General features: G+C 37.5%; 1 protein-coding gene across 1 annotated transcript in view; it reads left to right on the forward strand.

Moving 5' to 3' along the window:
- Positions 1-4497: 4497 nt before the first annotated feature.
- Positions 4498-17451, forward strand: part of Sdad1 (SDA1 domain containing 1) — a 43165-nt gene continuing 30211 nt past the window's right edge. Inside the window, exons 1-8 of the mRNA XM_077803370.1 lie at positions 4498-4682; positions 9573-9677; positions 10110-10208; positions 12959-13069; positions 14437-14508; positions 14585-14685; positions 16155-16212; positions 16916-16990. Coding sequence (XP_077659496.1) covers positions 4593-4682; positions 9573-9677; positions 10110-10208; positions 12959-13069; positions 14437-14508; positions 14585-14685; positions 16155-16212; positions 16916-16990 — 711 coding nt within the window. The 5' untranslated portion in view covers positions 4498-4592. The remainder of the gene's footprint in view (positions 4683-9572; positions 9678-10109; positions 10209-12958; positions 13070-14436; positions 14509-14584; positions 14686-16154; positions 16213-16915; positions 16991-17451) is intronic.

Consider the following 17451-nt stretch of genomic DNA (forward strand, 5'->3'; position numbering starts at 1 on the left):
TACCTTACATCAATCTTTCCACTTAGGAGAAGAAAATACTCTCAAATTAACTCGAGAGATATTTGAAGGAAAGGATCTTTCAAAGACTATTCACCAAATAGTCAAAGCCTGTGGCACATGCCAAAGAAATAATCCACGTAATTCTACTCAAAAGCCCCCAGGATTACAAAGAACAGGACAATTCCCTGGGGAAGACTGGCAACTTGATTTTACTCATATACCTAAAAGTAATGGATTTCAATATTTACTAGTTATGGTAGATACTTTTACTGGATGGACTGAAGCCTACCCCTCCCAAACTGAACAAGCAGGAGAGGTAGTCAAGGCTTTATTACAGGAAATAATCCCACGATTTGGGTTGCCTCAAAGTCTACAGAGCGACAATGGAGCAGCCTTTAAGGCAGCTATCACTCAGGGGATATCAAAAGCCTTAGGCATTAAGTATCATCTCCATTGTGCTTGGAGACCTCAATCCTCAGGAAAGGTAGAAAAAACTAATGATATTTTAAAAAGACATCTAAGAAAACTCACTCAAGAGACCCACTACCCATGGCCCAAGGTGCTTCCTTTAGCACTGCTCAGAATCAGGAACACCCCAAAAATATTAGGGCTCAGCCCATTTGAACTCCTATACGGGAGACCATTCCTAAGAAATGATATTCTTAAAGACCAAGAAACTGCAGATCTAGTGACTCATATCACAAAGTTGGCCAAATTTCAAGCTGAAATTCGCAAATATCCTATATCCGAGCCAGTTACTTCTCCACCTCTATATGAGCCTGGAGATCTAGTTATGATTAAGACCATCCCTTCAAACTCTCCAGACTTAGACCCTATTTGGAAAGGACCTTTTTCTGTAATCTTGTCCACCCCTTCCGCAGTAAAGGTGCTGGGACAGGAGAATTGGATCCACCACTCTCGGATTAAGGCCTACCATCCTGAGCCAATACCCAAAGAGACTACTTCTTCCCAGGAAACTGAGGAGCGATACTCCTGCACTCCAGTAGAGGACCTAAAATATCTCTTCCGCAGAGAAAATGGTGATATGTAAACTTTTCCTTCTCTTTCTCCTTGTTACCATAAACAGACCAACTGAAGCTAACTCTTTTCTAATGTGGGCTCAACAGTATACCATTAGGTTACAGAAAGATAATTGCTGGATATGTGGACTATTACCCCTTTCCAGCACTTCTGGACTACCTTGGTGGGTATCCCCATTACAAGGAAAGGACTAGATAAATTTACAATCCTTAATGTTACAACAAAAGAAAGAAAGACCTTATTTACAAAATGCCTCTCGTGCAGATGCTAATTTATGGCCTATAAATGAAACTTTATCACAACCTGGTCATGGAAAGATTTTCACTTTAAACCAGACCAACCTTCAGACGTCCACTACTATTAAATCCCATATAGGCCCATCCAATTCTCTCCCTCCACTACCTGCACCGTCAATATGTCACAGATATAAAGATGGTTATTATCAGATTTGGGACGGAGATTTATGGCTCACTCCCACTATTGGGCATTTAAACCAAAAGGCCCCACTCTGTTGGGAACAGCGAAACCATACCTATGACACGTGGCCTAATGCTACTCGAGAATTAGGATGGACCCCAGAGTCACAATGTAAAAAAATTATAGTTTTACAAGCCAATGATTGGTTTGGAACAAATTGGCTTTCTAGACCTAAAACTATTTGGCCAGCACCCAATGGGACTCAATGGATATGTGGAACTAACCTATGGCCCTGGCTTCCCCCAGGCTGGATAGGAAGATGTACTATTGGGTACCCCTGGATGCAAGGGAGATGGACCCCAAATATAACTCAGCCAGCAAACCTCCCCAATCTCAAACACAGATGGGGACAATTCTGTATTTCGTTGGTATGATCATCTAGCTTCTTTGTTTATCCCACAAATTGGTTTAGAAGATGTAATGTGGCATGTAGAAACTTTAAACAATTATACTCAAACTGCCCTCCATGATGTTGAGGAAAGTATCTCTCTCCTTAATACTGAAATAACACTTATGAGGAAGGCCATCTTACAAAATCGAATGGCTTTAGATGTCCTTACTGCAGCCCAAGGTGGTACTTGTGCTATTATTAAAACTGAATGTTGTGTTTACATCCCTGACAATTCTGGCAATGTGACCAATATCCTTAAGGATTTACATACTCAGATAAAAGCCATGTCCTCACCAACTTTGTCATGGGAACAATATCTTAGCTCCTGGTTCTCTGGTACTTCCTGGTGGAAAACATTGTTAGTCTCTGTCTTTGGTATCATACTTATTGGCATATTCCTGTGTTGTGGTATTTATTGCTGCATCAATATGGTTCCAATATTAATGAATTCTTGTTTCTCTTATAGACCGCCCATCGCCCAAATGGCCCTCCAGCCTATTACTTCTCAATCGGACTTCTATCATGGACCACTCGATAGACCCAATTTTTAAAAGGGGACTCCAAACTGCTTGCCCCAACATCGCCCCTTTTGTCAACCTGAAGAAGCCAGAACGGTCTTCGCCCCCATTCCTTACAGCAGTAAGGAGCTCCCCAAATTAGAGGGGGAAATGAAGCCAGATTTAAAGTTAGGTAGTCAGTGTAGTTAGGTAAATCGGGTCTAATATCGAGTGAAATCTAAAATGGAGGCCATGCTGGGAATGACTCACGGAAAACAGGACAACTCATGGAATGTTAATAAAGTTCCGAAAAGGCCCTAGGCCAAAGTCCACCTGGAAGAAATGTTAATGAACATCCCCCAACAGACTTGAAGACAGCCCATCCCAAAGAAATGTTAATGAAGCCCAGGATACAGCCCCCAACAGATTTGGAGGTAGCTCATCCCAAAGAAATGTTAATGAACAGCAAACTTGACTCGGAAATGACCAGATTACTCCTTTGTCCCAAACCCTTCCCACCTACATTCCTTCACCAAACCTATAAAAAGGGGAACACATTGCCCGCTAACTGGATTCCACCTTTTGGGTCCCCTTCTTCCTCCGGGAGAAGTCTTTTCTTCTGTCCTTTAATAAATTTCTAATTTCTACTCTGGCCTTGCCTCGGCGTGCTTCTTTGGTGTTATTCTTCAGCATCGGGGAGCAAGAACTCGTCACCGGTCAACAGCGGTAACACCGCCATTTTTAAAAAAGTTTTGAAACAGGGTCTCACTAAGTTGCCAGGCCTGCCTTTAACTTACTTACCATTCTTCTGCCTCAGCCTCCTTCGTAGCTGGAATTAAAGTCATATGCCACCATGCCTGGCCTTGGATGGGGTTTTAAGAAAAAACTTATTGCTTATATTTACTTCATAAAAACTTCTCAGGTATTAGATTCAACAATCGATAAATTATCTATTCTCCAAAGCCAATTAAGTAACAAATTGTGCCTTGTGCAGTGTTTTTTATTTTGTCTTTACTCAGATGTGATTAGAGAGTTGTCTTGTTTTAGACTCATTCTATTAAAGTTCTGGTGACCTTGACTGAAGTTGGTGTTCTGTGAACCTGCTTAGGTTAAACTGGAGAACACCATAGTCTTTCTGTTATGGCAGATCAGTTACCACTCAATAGGTTGTTTTTGCCTTTCTCCTCTAGTTAAAATCAGGCTGCCTGTATTGAAATCCAGGCTTCCTCAACAGCTCTGAACTTGGGCAGTCAACTTCCCTGAGCCTGTTTCCTCAACGCAAAGTGGAGATAAATAGTGCCTATTTTAAAGGGATTCTGAGGATTAAAGGGGTTAATATGAGAAAAGCCTTTGAACAGTGTCCAGCACAGGGTAGGTAATAGTATGTTTTTTATTAACAACACCCTGTCTCATTAATTCATTTAACCAACTCATATTTTCTTACATATATCTTGGGACTGTAGAAATTTATTCATTTCCTCATTTTGCCAGAATATGAATTTAAAACTCTGGTTGAAGAATGTTTGCAAAAGTTATAATAATGGTTGAAATTTAAATACAGGCTAATTTGCATTTTTTAACCAATCAGCACGATCAATAGTTCATTCATTACGTATCTTTTTCCTTTTCTAGATCATGATGAGTTGAAACACCCAAAACCAAAATAAAAACAAATATTTAAAACCATACAAAAACTAATTTACTTCCCTCTTTGCTCATTTTTCCCTTTCCAAATTTAGCTAGTGCTATGTATACCAGCCCTTATGGTCTTCGGGTTTTTGTTTTCTTCTAGTTTCTAACGTTGGGCTGTGGGATTAAAAACAAATTATTAATCCTCATTTGTCTGGTTCATAAGAGTGTTGTGATGATGCTCATGTATATGGGGTGGGGGGAAGCAAAAGAAAAACCTTTACAATTCAGATCGTTTCAGAAACGCTTGCCCAAGGGAAGTGAGAAATCACCTGTCAAAACCCTGCAAGCATTTCCGCGGTGAGAGGAAGTTTGGCACTCTGAGGCTCCCATAGCTCGCTTTCCAAGTCAATGTGGTGCCTCCCACAGAGTTTCCCCCGGCCGTTTCCGGTTGTACTTGGAAGCACGAGTTCAGGCCGCCGCTGCGATTGACTGGCTGCTGGCGGCTGCGTGAGCCTTCTTAGAACGGCGGCGGGGGAAGCCAGTCTACAGCCAATATGTCCAGCAGAAATAACAACAAGCTGCCCAACAATCTGCCGCAGTTACAGAATCTGATCAAGCGGGACCCGCCAGCCTACATCGAGGAGGTGGGAGTGGGGCAGGGTTAAACACGTTCCCACCCTGTCGGTTATCCGCCAGACCGGCCTCCCGGAATGCAGGCGGCGGACACTAGAGGCCTGGGCACGCTCGGTGGACAGACCAGCGCGGGGGGCGTGGAGGAGCCGGGGTTCCGGCTCCGCGGGTGCCTTTAGGATCCGGGGTCCCTGCGGAGGAGAGAAGGGTTTGGGGAAGGAACTTGCATAGAGCTCGTTTTCCACCTGTTGGCCTCTTTGGATCTTCTATCTGATCTGTAGACCCCGCTACCACGAAAACATTCTTTAAAACTTCATCTTGTCTCGGTTTATCTGGCTACCTCACTGAGGTGCAGAGACAAAGGACCTGCCCCTATCCTCCACCTTTCATCAGGTTTCTTAGCTGCTGCTTTTCAGAAACTCTTAACATGAATTAGTGGGTAACCCTTGGTAAATCGTGTATTGAAATGCTTTCGAGGGACGTCAGCTCTGCGCCCTGAGCTGTGCCTGAAGAGGCAGGGTGTTCTCGAATACTAGGGACAGAATCAGGAGCCTAGTATACCTTGGTAAGCCAGGATTCAAACCCATTGGAAGCAAGTGTGACCTGGATGAATTGTGAATATTAAAGGTGTTTGAACTGAGGAATGACAAAATGAAAGTGGTGATTATAATGTAATATTAACTATCATAATTAATATATAAGCTCTAGATTATGATTTGCAACCTATTAATGCATCTGTCGATTTCATTGCAATATTTGCAGAATTGAAAGCTTAGGACTTAATGGGGGAAAACACTGTACAACAATTGACAAGAGTTTTAAGCTGAAAGCCCATATATTTCTGTATTTAAGAGCATTGATTTTGGTTCTATTGTAGATCAATTGTGTAACCAGGGAAGGTTAATCAATGAACCTATGTGTATATTTTAATGTGTGAGAAGGCTCTTTTAGTCACTTAAATACACATACAAATCCACACATGTTGCCCCTGGTGTGTATCAATGTAATTCTAAACCTTAGGGATACAGTGATAAACAAGGCAGATGAGAGCTTTCTTCTCCTGGTCTTACATTTTAGTGAAGGTAGATTTATAGTGGTAAGGACTGTGAAGAAAATAAGACTGCATAGGAATATGTTAGAGGCTGTTAATTTTGATTCTGTAAACAGAGAAGGCTTTTCTGCAATAGTGATATTGAGCCAGACAGGTCAAAAGCATAACAGAAAAATTAGGAAGGGCAGAAGCTCTTGGTGAAAAAGAAGTGGAGAGGAAGAAAGTATGGCTAAAATGTAGTGAACACAGAAGACAGCAGTGGAAAATGATGTGGGAAATACAGGGCTGTTGTGGATTTTACACTTTGTGCTTTGGGAAGCCATTGAAGAGTTTTAAACATGAAAGTGACATGATCTGATTTATATTTTTATTTTTATTTTATTTTGGTACCAGGGATTGAACTCAGGGACACTCAACCACTAAGCCACATCCCCAGCCCTATTTTGTATTTTACTTAAGAGACAGGCTCTCATCGAGTTGCTTAGGGTTTCACCGTTGCTGAGACTAACTTTCAACTCACGATCCTCCTTTATATTTTTAAAAATGTACTCTGTAGTTATGTGTGGAATGAATTGTAGAGGAGTAAGACTGGAACTAGGTAACTTATAATGGCTATTGGAATAGTGCCAATGAAATTATCGATAGAATTAGGACAAATTTGAACTAGTCATGGAGGTAGAGCAAGTAGGACTTCCTTGCTCCCTTGTGGAGGGAATATAGGGAGAGGGGAAAAAAAAAGAACAACAAATGATTTTTGTTTTGTTTTGATTTTTTGCACACGGGTGCCGCTTACTGAAGTTCATTCATTTGACAAATATTATTAATTGCCTGTGGTGTGCTAGGCAAGGTGCTGGACCCTGGGACTGTAGTAGTGAACTATACAGAAAAAATCCCATCCTCATTAGATTGCATTATTATAGGAGGAAACAAAATGGCAAGGAATGTATAGTTTGGTAAATGATGGTAAGTACTATAAAAAAAAAAGTAAAATAGAAAAGTCCTCTAGTAACTGCTTAAAGTGGATGAGGCAGAGTTGCGTATATATTTAAAGGAGAAGCATTCTAGGCGGAAGGAACAGCAAATATAAAAACCCTGGGATAGGAATGTGCTTGGTAGGTTTGAAGAACCTAAAGTAGGCTATTATAGCTCAAATGGATAATGAGGAAAGGGAGAGTAATCAGAGGCGAGATGGAGCTTAATCTTATAGAGCCTGGCTGTTTTTAAGAACTTTAGATTTTGCTTTGAGTGAGATGGAAGCCTTTTGGGCAGAGGAATTCATGAATAATCTTATGAGATTTGGATCAGTGTGGCTAGTTTTGAGGATAGATTGTATTGTAGGAAGGCAAAGGTGGAAGCAGACATAGTTAAGAATCCATTAAAATTATCTACAAAAGAAAAATGGTGCCAACTTTGACCAGGATGGTAATAGCAGACTAAGTGAGAAATGATCTGATAAGTGGACAATGCCCCAGGGATTCCCAACATTTAGAGGCTAATAGATTGCTGAGTAACTATCAAAAAAGACTGAAAAAATTTGCCCATGAAGTAGGAAAGCCAGGTAGTATGCTAGAAGCCAAGTACCAAAGGTGTTCCCAAGGTTAAGGGGAGACCAAGAATTTGAGGTGCTGATGAATCAAATAAGATAAAGACTTTCAGTAATTCTAGCAATATTAATGTCATTAGCTACCCTGAAATGAGCAGTTTGGGTGGAATAATGAGTCCAGAAATCTGATTACAGTAGGCTTAAAGGCAAATGAAGTATGATCCCATCTATATGAAATGTCCAGAATGAGTGAATCCATACAGACAAAAGTAGATTAGTGGTTGCCAGGGTCTGAGGGGAAGGGGAATAGGAAATAACTTCTGACACATAGGAGTTTCTTTTATGGTGAAACGTTTTCTAGAATTAGATAGTGGTAATTAGATAGTTGTTTGACCTTTTGAATATATTAAAAACCACTGAATGGTGTACTCCTAAAGGCTAAACCTTATGTATATGAATTATATCAATTTTTTTTAAAAAAGGAAAGCAATTAGATTAAGTATGCACAATTCAGTTTTGCACGCTTTATTTTTTGTTTTGAGAGAGAGTCTTGCTGATTTGCTTAGGGCCTCACTAAGTTGCTGGGGCTGGTTTTGAAATTGTGATCCTCCCACCTTAGTCTCCCAAGCCCCTGGGATTACAGGTGTGTGCCACTATGCCCAGCCTGGGCAATTTAGGTGTTTTTCTGAAAAGGAGGGAGTAGCCAGATATGTGGTGGCATTTACCTGTAATCCCAGCTACTGGGGAGGATGAGGCAGGAGGATTTCAAGTTCAAGACAGGCTTGGGCAACTTAGCAAGACTTTGTCTTGAAATAAAAATAAAAAGGGTTGGGGGTGTAACTCAGTGGTAAAGCACCCCTGGGTTCAATTCCCAGTACTGCAGGAGGGAAAAAAAAAAAGAGAGAGAGAGAGAGGGTGGAGAGAGAAATGGAGTGAAAGCTAGAAAGTGAAGTGGAACCCAGAAAGTTTCTCATTAGATGGTAGAAATAAAAGCATGTCTATATTCTACTGATGGGGTAAAACTTGATTGAAAGCTGGGAGTGGAGACAGTGAAGAAAAAAATAATCAATCTGGATGGATGCCAGTGCTCTTAAAGTAGGGTTGAGGAGCAAAGAGGACACATTCTGACTCAGCTATGTTGGAAGAAAATAATGTGCTCTCCACGAAGTATCAGGATAACTTGGCTCTTTAAAAGATATAAATGCCCGATGCCACCCCAAAGAGTTTTGGGATACTACTAATATGAACATGCCCTCTTTTGAGTAGTGGGTTGAGGGATGGCCTGGGAGACTGTGTTTTTGTAGGACATATTAAAGACTGCCTTTTGACTACTACACTTGGTAAAAGTTGTTGAGTAGACACCTAGATTTTTTTTTTTTTAAGGGAAACAAAAGTTATGTTGTTTCCCTAAAAAAACTTAAGTTTAAGACATCTTTTAGACATCTAAACAGATGTCAGATAGGCAAATGAATATGAGAATTTGGAGTTCACCACACCATTTAGGGCTGAGCTGATGATAAATAAATATGCATTTTCTGTATATATGTGTCTGTTTCTTACACATATACACAATTTAAAAACACCAACTATGGGAAGCTGGAAGAACACTTCTATGGTAGAACACTTGGCTAACATGTGTGAGCCTCTTAGTTCAAACTGTTACTCCACAAAGAAACAAAACAAAATTAAAAAACAAAAGAGAAAGAAATTGGACTATGGAAGGAGAGAAGTTATAGGACATGGAATTGAAGCCTGGCTCACCAGTTCTAACATGAGACTATTGGGTTGTTAGGACTAATTGCAATGAAATAAATAATGTACATAATGAAGTTGGCACGTAGTAAGTGCTGAATAAGTGGAAGCTATGTAATTTTTATGTGTCTCTTGCCCTTGACTCTTAAAAACACGTTTTCTGTCGTGGTATTTTTCTGCTGGTTTGAGTGCTCTCCAAACAGACAATTTATAGAGGTCATCTAGCTAGTAAATGACAGCACAGGGCCAGAATCTGAGTCTTTGACTCTTGCTTATTGTTCTTTATACTACACTACCTAACTTTCTAATGATAATTCTAAGGAAAGAGTTTTTAGATTATCTTTGATGGCTTTAGGTTTTTCAAAACTCATTTAGAAGAATGCAGATAAGGAAAAAGAAGTATTTTTATATATGAGATGCATCTTTTTCTCCATGCCACTGTCAAAGACTTTATTAAATAGTTACTCATATAATAATAAGTTACTCATATAATAATAAGTTACTCATATAATACTCATATAATTGAACATGACAAACTTAAATTTTATTTTTCTACAGTTTCTTCAGCAGTATAATCACTACAAATCCAATGTGGAGATTTTCAAGTTACAACCAAATAAACCCAGCAAAGAATTGGCAGAGCTGGTGATGTTTATGGCACAGGTAAGAAGATAATTTCTGAATAAAACAAAGGTCAGTGTTACTCACTTTTACAGAATATTTTTTTAATAATAATACTCAACCTCATTCCATTCTGGAGTGGAAGCTTAAGTTTTTCTAAAACTTGCCCTTTCTCACAGATTTTATTTTCTTCCTACGATGAGTGGAGAATTTGTTAGGTCTTTTCATAGAAACAATCAGAACCAAACTGTCAAACTATTTTTTTCAAATTCATTGAGCAGGTTCTCAATGATATCATTAATATTTTACAAAGACTATAGGAACTATGAGAATAGCAGGAGAAATAGCATATAGGAAAAAAATAATTTGGGACCATCTGCCTTTGTGAAATACTTTCCTTTTGCAGAACATCTTAAATCTGTGCATCTCAATTTTAGAAAGAGGAACTTCAGAAAAGCCTTTGCTTTGTTATAGATTGGTCACTGCTACCCAGAACATCTAAGTAACTTTCCTCAAGAACTGAAAGATCTTCTTTCCTACAATCATAGTGTATTGGATCCAGATCTTCGAATGGTAGGACAAGTTTTTTGATCAATAAACTATACTGTGTTTAGGTGTGCATATGATAATGTATTTAAATGACAATAGGCTGTCAGCTAAACATCTTTTTAAAATGTCAATCAGAAGGGTCACCTTTTCCTTAAAATTTCTGTGGGTTCTCATTTATATCTATAATATAATTCACACTTATCATTGTGGCCTGTTAAGTTCCTACCTGTGCTCTGCTTCCTGCCTGTTTTTGTTCCCTCATCTCCTTTTCTGCTACTCTCCTCTCTGATTGTTCTGTTCTTCTACCATGCCCTGTTTTGAGTAGGTGATTACTTCAAATCTCATATGCATGAAGAACCTTAATTGTTATAATATGTAGTTTTTATATAATACTTAATTCAGTAAAGTTATCCATTAAATGGCCAGTTTGAGCATTTAAACATTGTCACTCTAGTGGTTGATCTTGGGTCCTGGTTAAGATCCCTTATACCAACTGTTGTACCCATTTCCCCTATCTGCTGAGAATGTCAACTGCTGATCCCCTCCAACCCCCCAACTTCTGCCGCCACCTTACTCTGAAGCATAGTCCCCAGCTAAATGAAAGTCCTAGATCTGGGAGGTTACACTTCCAGCTGATTATCATGAACTGCAAAACCCAACTCATGTTGGGTCTAACTGTATTGTAAATTGTACTCCAGGGCTTCCCTGTGATTGCACCAAAGCTAGTCTCCAGCCAAGTGAGTGTCTTTGCTTGGTTTTTCTTTTCTCTGTACTTATTCTGCATTCTTCACTTCTCTTTTGAGAGCATGTATTCACAAGTGACTTACAATGAATCAGACTCTGCTTTTAGGGAACCCAACATAGGCATATCTGCCTTTCAAATACCTTTACAGCAGGTACTTACAAAAAAAAAAATTATGATCACAAAGCGTATTAATATCCTATGCCAAAACTTGTAAAAATATTTAACTAAGTTTATAGATTTAACATACTACTTATTCTTTTTACTTTTTATTTGTTCTTTTTAAATATTTATGACAATAGAGTATATTCTGACATAGTATACATACATGGAGTATAACTTATTCTAATTAGATCCCATTCTTGTGGTTGTACATGATGTGGACTTTTAACTTTGTTCTTATTCTTAATGTTTTTCCCAGACTTTGTGTAATTCTACCATTTTTACGCTGTTTTGGGGTTTTCTTTTTTGTTTGTATGTTCCCTCCTTGCTATGTTGCTCAGGCCTTGAATTACTAGGCGCAAGTAATCCTGCCTCAGCTTCCTGAGAAGCTGGCACTATAGGCAAGCACCACCACACCCAGCAGTATGTTTCTTTATGTTTTATAAAGATTAGTAAGATTCTTTTGGTTTTGTTTTTTAAATAGAGATTTCCTTTGCTAGAACATGAAGGATTGAGTCTGAATAGTTAGCATTGCTCTTTAGAGGAATAATTTAGTATATACAGAAGAACTTTTTGTGTTCTAATGTGTGTGTGTGTGCGTGTGTGTGTGTGTGTGTGCGTGCGTGCATGCATGCATGTGCTATGGGGAGTGAACCCCAGGACCTTGCACATGCGAGGCAAATGCTCTTGCACTGAGCTGTATCTGTAGCCCGTCTTCAAAAAACTGGCAACACAGGTGTTTGATACTATGCCTGGCCTATTTTATTGGTTATTGTGATAACCACCAATTCTGATTAACCACTGGACTTTCCATCTAGTTTATTTTGCTGTTATTTTTGTACTTTGGAATCCCCAAGTATTTGTTTACTCTTTCCTGCTTACATAGATGGAAACAGATTGTATTTCTTTGTAGAAGAAACTAAATATTCACAACTTACTTATGTAACGAAAAGCAAGAAAAATTAAGCAGATTTTTTTCTTTGACCTTTTAAAATACTTTTATTAAGTTCTTTTGGGGTCTTATTATTTTGTGTTCACATTGTCACCACTTGGCCAAGGGGGAGCTTCTTAGTTGTTTTAGAAGTATCCCTGATTTTTTTTTTTAAGACCTTTCTTCTATTTATTTTTATGTGGTGCTAAGAATTGAACCCAGTGCCTCATATATTCTAGGCTAGTGCTCTACCACTGAGCCACAGCTCAGCTCTACTGTGCTGAGCCCAGTCCTGCCCCTGATATTTTTTAAAGCATCCTTATTATATTCTAGAAGAAATAGTCCCAAGCCTATTCTTATTGTTTCCCCTGCACAAACAGTAAGCAACCAACTATTCTCCAAATATTTCTTATTAGATCTAATGGAAAGTAGTATTAGAGGTCATAATTTGGATAAGACTGCATATGAAAATTGGTGGTAAGCAAGAATGCTACAAGTCTTGTAAGGTAACAGACTTATTTTGATTATTCCATTTCGTGTATCATTTCATTGTTGCCTGACCTATGTTATCCTCATGGAGTCATTGATCACTAGGGTTTTCTCAAATGAAGACAGTCTTCCAGAGAGGCCTTCCTTGACCTCTCTTTGTAAAGTTGCCTTCTTCAGTCAGAATTAATCAATCCTATTACCCTGTTTTACTTCTTCTGTGACATTTATTATCTCACATACTCTTCTTTATGCCTGTATCTTCTTCTGCTCTACCCCTAGTGGAAGCTCCATGAGGGCAGAGATTGTCTGTTCCGATGCCTAGAATAGTGCCTTGTTAGGAAAAGACCTAAACCTATTTGGGATATATATAAATGCTCCATTTTCTTATTTGATTTTTTTCATTTGTCCATAAGACATATACTATAACTGTGTTTTCTTTTCCTTTCAAAGACATTTTGCAAAGCTCTGATCTTGCTGAGAAATAAGAATCTCATCAATCCATCAAATTTACTAGAGCTCTTCTTCGAACTTCTGCGTTGCCATGATAAGCTTCTGCGAAAGGTAAAGACCAAAAAAGTTTTTCCCTACATCTCATTCTTCCTTCAAGTTATATAAAATGTGGAGAGTTTGGAATCCCTTGAATTCTTTATGCTTTATGTCCTTGGATATGGCAAAGAATGATATTTTTATATTATTTTAGTTGTTGATGGACCTTTATTTTATTTATATTCAGTGCTGAGAATTGAATCCAGTGCCTCACACATGTTAAGCAAGTGCTCTACCACTGAACTGCAATCCCAGCCCAAGAATAATTTTAACAGGAAAAAAAATAAACCTTTGTGTACATGCAATATGGTATTAATAGCAAACATTTAATAGCTAACATTTACTTTGTGCATACTTTGTGCCAGGCACATTCTGTGAGCTTTTGTGTATTTGTTTACTCACAAAGCTCAATGAGATAGGAATTTTCATTATAATTTTTATTAGCACTTTACAGATAAAAAGACTGTGGCACAGAGAAAAAGAGTAACTTGCCTAGGGTCACACAGTTTCTGAGTGGTGAGACTGGAATATAAAACCAGGTAATCTGGCTCCAAAATCCATTTCCTTTACCACTGCTCTGTTGTAACAGAATCAGGGCATGGACATTCATAACTAATCGTCCTAAAAAAACTAACTTTTATTGTTGTTGTTGACATTTTCACGTGACCTTGTTTTTGCTATATAAAACTAGAAGCTGAAGGTTTATGAAACAAATTTAAGAAAGAAAAATTAAAAGTTTATATTCATTAACCTAAACATTTTTTTTTCAGAGTATTGAAAGACTACTACATTTGATTTTGAATAATCAGCCCCCATCTTTTCCTGCCCTAGACAGTTACTAGTCTACTTTTTGTCCTCTATAGATTAGCCTATTCTGGATATTTCACATAAGTGCAGGCATATAATATATGTCTTTTCTGGCTGTCTTCTGTTTTTAAGGTTTATCCATGGACACTGCATTCTTTTTGTTTCCAAATAATATTCTGTTATATGGCTATACTCCATTGTGTTTATCCATTCATCAGTCAATGGGGACATTTGGATTGTTTCTGCTTTTTGGTTATTATGAATAATGCTGCTATGAATATTTGTGTGAACACTGATATGGAAATGGGTTTTTCATTTCTTTTGGGTATATACCAAGGAGTGGAATTGTTGGGTCCTATAATAACTCGATGTTTAGCTTTTTAGGATAACTTTACTTTGGTTTTTAGCTGCTTTTTAAATTATTATTATAAATTTGCTTGCTTTTATTTTTTGTATCTTTTATGATATAATGAAAATAGGTAAAATTAAGTTATTCTTATTTGTATTTTTATCCAAATTTAATAGGTTAGAAATGTTGGTTAGGTTTAATGTATGTTTTTGTTTCTTTTCCTCAGACTTTATACACACATATTGTAACTGATATCAAGAATATAAATGCAAAACACAAGAACAATAAAGTGAATGTAGTAAGTACCTTTTTATTGTCCATGTTTGTAGCATTGTACCATCAATGTATTAAGACTTCTTTCTCTTTCTCTTCAGGTTTTGCAGAATTTTATGTATACCATGTTAAGAGATAGCAATGCAACTGCAGCCAAGATATCTTTGGATGTGATGATAGAACTCTACAGAAGGAACATCTGGTAATAGATATATGACTTTGTCTTTTAAGAAGTAGATTCTTTTTTTCATTCATAATTAATACAGAGCACATACACAAATACTTTTCATCATGTGCTCTTCGATATACATCTATCATAAATTAAGTTAGAAGTAAGAATATGGAGGCAATCCAAATGACTAGATAACATTGACTACTGTTTCTTGATTACCTCATTTACCCTTAAGAACATCCTAAGAACAAAGGCAACCTGTATGGAACTAGCTCCATTTTATAGGTAATCAAATGGAAGGTAATAGAGTAAGAGTTTAGGTATTAAGAGGAAGAGTTGAAATTGAAACCCCGGTCTTCTGACCTCAAAATCTGCCCTACTTCCTTTGCCATTCTAAAGATTTCCAAGTCAGTTACTACTGCACATGTGACATACTGTATTTCATATACTTTGTTTTGTTGATATAGTGCCCCAACTCATGTCTTCTGCTTTTTGATATTGATGAACTTTATTTTTTTTTCTTCCTTTTTTGGAACATTTGGAGAAACTAGAAAAGTTTTTTTTTTTTTTTTTTTTTTTTTTTTAAGTTGTAGTTGGATAGAACACCTTTATTTCACTTGTTTATTTTTGTATGTGGTACTGAGGATCGAACCCAGGGTCTCGCACGTGCGAGGCGAGCGCTCTACTGCTGAGCCACAACCCCAGCCCTGTTGTTGTTTTTTATTTTTTTCATAAAAATCCCACCACCCAAACAATTAACTGTTAGTATTTTATATTTCTTTTGGGTATTTATGTAGCATGCGTATTTAACTATGGCTGGATTTTTGCTGTATTACAGATTTTTTCTTCTGGGTTGTTGGGGGTTTTTTCCCCACTTACTTTTAGATTCTGTGTCATTAAAATACTTCAAATACTTCACCTTACTTGTTGCAAATTTTCTGTCTTAAGAGTGGGCAAAATTAAATGTTTTACTTGTGGTTGACTAATTTAGGAATCCATGACATTTTTTGGCGCTGGGGATTGAAGCCAGGGCCTTGCACATGCTCAGTAAATTCTCCACCACTGAACTATACCCCCAGCCTATTTAAAAATTTTGTTTTGAGACATGGTGTTCTTTGAGTTGCCCAGGCTATCCTTGAACTTTTTTTTTTTTTTTTAATATATTTAGTTGAAGATGGATACAATACCTTTATTTGTTTATTTAAGTGGTGCTGAGAATGGAACCCAGTGCCTCACACATGCTAGGCAAGTACTCTACCACTGAGCCACAACCCCAGCCCCTATCCATGAACTTTTGATCCTCTTGCCTCATTCTCCCAAGTACCTGGGATTTATGGGTGTGCACCACCACCTGGATGCAAACCATGATTTAAAAATTTTAGAGTTGAAAATTCGAATGTCAGAAGTATTTTTTATGTTGTTTCTTTTGTGCCATTGTCTGTACTGTGAAATACAATACAATGAAAGTCTACTTCAAAACATTCATTGTCTCCCCCCAGGAATGATGCCAAAACTGTTAATGTTATCACAACTGCATGTTTCTCTAAGGTCACCAAGGTGAGCACTTGTAGGGCTGTGTGGAAACACTGTCTTTGTGGTCTGTTTCTATGGATAGAAGGTAAAGGAGCTGGATATGTAAAGAAGTGGTGGATGGAACGTGGGATTTATGTTTGATGAGGCTTTCTTTGTATTTAGACTACTTCCTTAGGTTGTCTGTGCTGTAGAAGAGTCAAGCAATTATGAGATTATAAAGCATTGTAATGAGTAATAGCTGTTTACATTGTTTTCCCCTCTAATTCTTCTCTTCTGTTAGGCTCTGATACAATTGAAAGAATTTTAAGAACTATATTTGACTTTCTGTTAGAATGGCCATGACATTACTTTCCTTGTGTGGAATGTAGAAATTCTTGGTAGTCTACCTGAAAGACAAAGATAACAGAGCCTGGCAGTTTTTATCCTAAGTTTATTTAATTTTTGTGATGCTAGAGATTGAACCCAGGAACTCATGCATGCTAAACATGTGCTCTACCACTGTACTACACCCCCACCTGTAGTTAAGGATTTTTAAAATTACATATTTGGGACAGATGACATGTTGAAAACATTTTAAAATTAAACAAAAGGAGCAAAAATCCCACTACACTTTGCATATTTTTCTTTAGATCCTAGTTCATATGTATATGTAAAATGTAAAAAAAAAATTGTTGTTGTTGTTGTAAGCTGGGTTAGATAACTGACTTTTTTTCTGATTGGTCTTTAGATACTAGTTGCTGCTTTGACATTCTTCCTTGGGAAAGATGAAGATGAAAAACAGGACAGTGACTCAGAATCTGAGGTTAGTTTAATGATAGATGCTTCTGAATTTTATAATTTCTCAGATTTCGTTTTTTTCTCTGAGAACAACTTGTAAAATTTTGGACTACTAGAGTTAGAAAAACTGTTGTATTTCACCTTTGTCCTTCATTGAGTTCTATATTGAGATTTTATTCCACTTTGAATTTATCACTTGTATTCAGTAAGATTGATGAAGTAAAAGGCAGATTTATTCCACCTTATTCTTAACTCTAAAGCTATATCTTTATCTTACTGTACAAATTTAGAATAAAAATTGCTGCCAGTATATTTTGAGATAATGTCAACATCATAGAAATTTACAGTGGGAGGAGGGGAGAAGATTATGGCATCTTTAAAAGGAAAAATAATCAAGATTTATGACATCATAAAATTTTCTTAGAAGTATTAAAAAGAAATTCTAAAAAGTCTCCCTTTTCCATTTAAAGCATTTTGATAGCTAGA

This window comes from Urocitellus parryii, chromosome 10 (genome assembly GCF_045843805.1).
Source record: "Urocitellus parryii isolate mUroPar1 chromosome 10, mUroPar1.hap1, whole genome shotgun sequence".
NCBI lineage: Eukaryota > Metazoa > Chordata > Mammalia > Rodentia > Sciuridae > Urocitellus > Urocitellus parryii.